This window comes from Helianthus annuus, chromosome 5, assembly GCF_002127325.2.
Source record: "Helianthus annuus cultivar XRQ/B chromosome 5, HanXRQr2.0-SUNRISE, whole genome shotgun sequence".
NCBI lineage: Eukaryota > Viridiplantae > Streptophyta > Magnoliopsida > Asterales > Asteraceae > Helianthus > Helianthus annuus.
This window is the reverse complement of record NC_035437.2, coordinates 151,295,003-151,299,221: the sequence shown is the minus strand read 5'-3', so window position 1 is coordinate 151,299,221 and position 4,219 is coordinate 151,295,003. Positions and strand designations below refer to the sequence as shown.

At 42.6% G+C, this 4,219-nt stretch overlaps 1 protein-coding gene across 1 annotated transcript; it reads left to right on the top strand.

The window, feature by feature from the left end:
- The first annotated feature begins 488 nt into the window (after positions 1-488).
- On the top strand, positions 489-1,340 carry LOC110943940. Its single transcript, XM_022185670.1, has one exon. The coding sequence runs from the start codon at positions 489-491 to the stop codon at positions 1,338-1,340; it is 852 nt and encodes a 283-aa protein (XP_022041362.1).
- Positions 1,341-4,219: the final 2,879 nt, after the last annotated feature.

The window sequence follows — 4,219 nt, the reverse complement described above, 5'->3', positions numbered from 1 at the left end:
AAGCTAATCTTCCACGGTTAGCTCAAGGATTAGAAAGTCGGGTATTGGGAGTTGTGGATGCAATGATGACTAGCAAGATAGAAGAGTTGAAGGAACTGATTGAGGGTTCTAAAGTTAAGAGCAAGGAACGACGATGCACGTATAAAGACTTCATGGCGTGCAATCCTGCAACGTATGATGGAAAAATCAACCCGATCGCATGCCAAAGATGGATTTCAAATATAGAAGCGGTATTTATACGAAGCCAATGTGATAAGGAAGACCAGGTGATGTTCGCTACTGGTCAACTCACTGTTCAGGCGAAAGATTGGTGGGATGCGCATAGCAAGGAAATAGGTGAGGATAGACTCCAAATGATGACTTGGCAAGAATTTAAGGAGCCCTTCATGAGATATCATTGTCCCTAGTCAGCTATTGATAAGATTCAGGAGGATTTCTTACGCCTCCGACAGAAAAACGAGTCAATAAACGAAATATCAAACACTTTCATGGATAAGATGAAATTCTGTGGGGATTTTGTGAAGACTGAAAGAATGAAGATCAATCGCTTTTATGGCATATTAAAGGCAGAATTTAGGGAGTTCATCACTCCCTCGAAATGTGAAACCCTTGATGAGTTTATCAATTTGGCACGGGATAGAGAAATCGAGATTAAAAGGCAAGAAGAACGAGGTGAAAAGAGATCGAATGAAAAGGGGGCAAGTTCAAGTCCGTCAAAGAAAGCAAAGTTCCAAGACCACGGAAAGAAGGATAAGTCAAGGGGTGGTATTTCTCCGTGCAAGACATGTGGGAAACTACATACTGGGGAATGTCTTCTGGGTAAGAAGGGATGCTATAAATGCGGCGAAGAAGGGCATACATCCTACAAGTGCCCTAGCAACCCGAAGACATGTTTCAATTCTTTCCAGAAAGGGCATGTTAAGTCGGAGTGTCCTAAACTCCAACAAGGATCAAAGAAGGAGGGAAAGAACGAAGAAAGCTCTAAGGCAAAAGGGAAGATGTTTCAAATCACATCCGAAGAAGCCAAGTCCCATCCGAATCTGGTTTCAGGTATCTTTCTATTAAACTCCATAACGGTTTATGTTTTGTTCGATACCGGAGCCACTATGTCGTTTATTGCAAATGAAATCGTGCAACATCCTTCATTTAAGATTGAACGAATGCCGATACCTTTAGAAGTGGAAACAGCCAATAGTAAGAACTATGTGTTACACGAGATTTGTAGAAATTGCAAATTCATGATAGAAGATGAGGAATTTGATATCGACCTCATACCTATGGTTTTGGGGGAATTTAAAATGATAGTAGGTATGGATTGGATGGCACGACACTGTGTATAAATTAACTGTAAAAATAAAGTAATGCTTGTCCAATATCCAAGTGGAAAGCAATTGAGTATTCAAGGGGGAAGAAACGTGGAAACAAAATTGTGCACCCTTGTTCAAGCCGTTAAATACGTACTTAACGGGAGTAGAGCATACCTAGCTTATGTAGTCGACGCTCGTCAAAGCCTCCCGAAGCTTGAAGATGTTGAGGTCGAGAACGGATTTCTGGATGTATTTCCGGAGGAATTACCAGGACTCCCTCCCGGACGAGAAATAGAGTTTCGAATCGAATTGAATCCGGGTGCGAAGCCGGTTGCGAAGGCTCCCTATAGATTGGCTCCCACAGAGATGCGGGAGTTAATGACACAATTACAAGATCTGCTAGATAAGGGCTTTATACGCCCGAGTGTGTCGCCTTGGGGAGCGCCTGTCTTATTTGTTAAGAAGAAAGACGTGTCGATGCGCATGTGCATCGATTACAGAGAATTAAATAAGCTGACCGTGAAGAACCGCTACCCTTTACCCAAAATTGATGATCTTTTTTATCAACTACAAGGGGCGAGTTGGTTCTCTAAAATAGACCTGCGTTCGGGGTATCATCAAGTAAAAATACGGGAAGAAGATGTTCCAAAGACCGCGTTCAGAACCCGATATGGGCATTATGAATTTTTAGTCTAGTCCTTGGATTGATGAACACACCGGCTGCGTTTATGGATCTTATGAACCGGGTATGCCGACCCATGCTAGATAAATCTGTGATCGTGTTCATAGATGATATTCTAGTCTACTCACGAAGCAAGACTGAACATCCAAGACACTTGCTTGAAGTACTTGAGGTTCTCCGTAAGGAGAAACTTTATGCAAAATTATCAAAATGCGATTTCCGGCTCAGAGAGGTGCAGTTTCTCGGCCACGTAATAAACTCGAAAGGTGTCTTGGTCGATCCATCGAAGATTGAGGCAGTAATGAAGTGGGTTTCCCCAAAAACTCCCACTGAAGTAAGGAGCTTCCTAGGCCTTGCCGGCTATTACCGGAGATTTATACAAGACTTTTCAAAAATAGCATTACCCTTAATGAAGCTGACGAGGAAGAAGGAAAGGTTTGTGTGGGGCAAAGATCAAGAAGAAGCCTTTCACGTGTTAAAAGAAAAGTTGTCTAGTTCTCCGGTCTTAACACTCCCAGATGGAACGGAAGATCTGGTTGTCTATTCGGATGCTTCACATCAAGGTTTAGGGTGTGTTTTAATGCAAAGGGGAAAAGTTATAGCGTATGCGTCAAGACAACTAAAACCGCATGAAGGAAACTACCCAACTCACGACTTAGAATTGGCGGCAGTAGTTTTCGCCTTGAAAATCTAGAGGCACTATCTCTACGGTGCAAAATGTACAATTTACTCGGATCACAAGAGCCTCAAGTATTTCTTCGAATAGAAAGACTTAAATATGAGGCAGCGGAGATGGTTAGAACTTATCAAAGATTACGATTGCGATATCCTTTATCACTCGGGAAAGGCGAACGTGGTAGCTGACGCGTTAAGCCAAAAAGAGTATATGTCTCCCATTCGAGTAACATCCATGAAGATGATAGTTACGCCACGATTACTTGATATGATACGTGATTCCCAAATAAAATCGCTTGGAGCAGAAGACCCAAAGAAAGAAAGAATGAAAGGTATAGTTGATAAATTAGAAGAAAATTCGGCCGGATTCAAAACAAGATTCGGTCGAATTTGGATACCACGATTTTGCGAAGTAAAGACCGCTCTACTCGAGGAGGCTCATAAGTCACGGTATTCAGTCCATCCCGGGGTTACTAAAATGTACCGGGACTTGAAGACCAATTATTGGTGGCCTGGTATGAAACGTGATATTGTTAAGTATGTTGCGAAGTGCCTAACATGTTCCCAAGTAAAGGCGGAACATCAAAAACCATACGGGGAATTACAACCATTGGATATTCTGGTGTGGAAATGGGAAGAAATAATGATGGATTTGGTGACCAAGCTTCCTAGAATGAAAAAGGGGCACGATACGATATGGGTAATTGTAGACCGACTCACAAAGAATGCCCATTTCCTACCTATTCGAGAGGCTTACTCTTCCGAGAGAATGGCGGAAATATATATGAATGAGGTCATATCCCGACACGGAGTGCCCGTATCAATTATCTCAGATCGGGATACTAGGTTTACCTCTCGTTACTGGCAAAAGTTTCACGAAAGTGTGGGCACAAAGTTACGCATTAGCACCGCCTACCACCCTCAGACTGACGGACAGTCAGAAAGAACCATTCAAACGCTTGTCGATATGTCGAGAGCATGTGCTTTAGACTTTGGGGGAAGTTGGGATGACCATTTACCACTAGTAGAATTCTCTTACAATAATAGTTACCATAGTGGTATTCAAATGGCTCCCTATGAACTATTATACGGGAGGAAATGTATAACTCATGTGTGTTGGAGCGAAGTTGGACAGGGAGAACTTGCGCCAAGTGATTTAATAGCGGTGACGAATGAAAAGATTGATTTGATTAGAGCTCGACTGAAAGCAGCCCAGGATCGGCAAAAAGCTTATGCGGACAAGAGAAGGCGTCCTATCGAGTTTCAAGTCGGAGATTATGTTCTATTGAAAGTATCACCATGGAATGGCATAATCCGTTTCCGCAAACGGGGTAAGTTAGGTCCTCGTTATATCGGACCGTTTAAAATCTTAGCTCGAATTGGAAGGGTTGCATACCGATTAGAATTACCTTCTACACTAGACAGGATTCACAATACCTTCCACGTATCACAATTGAGGAAGTGTCTTGCGGATGAGATAGCATTAGTGCCTCTCGATGACATCGTGTTGGACGAGGGGTTAAACTATGTCGAAAGGCCAATAGTCATTAAAGAC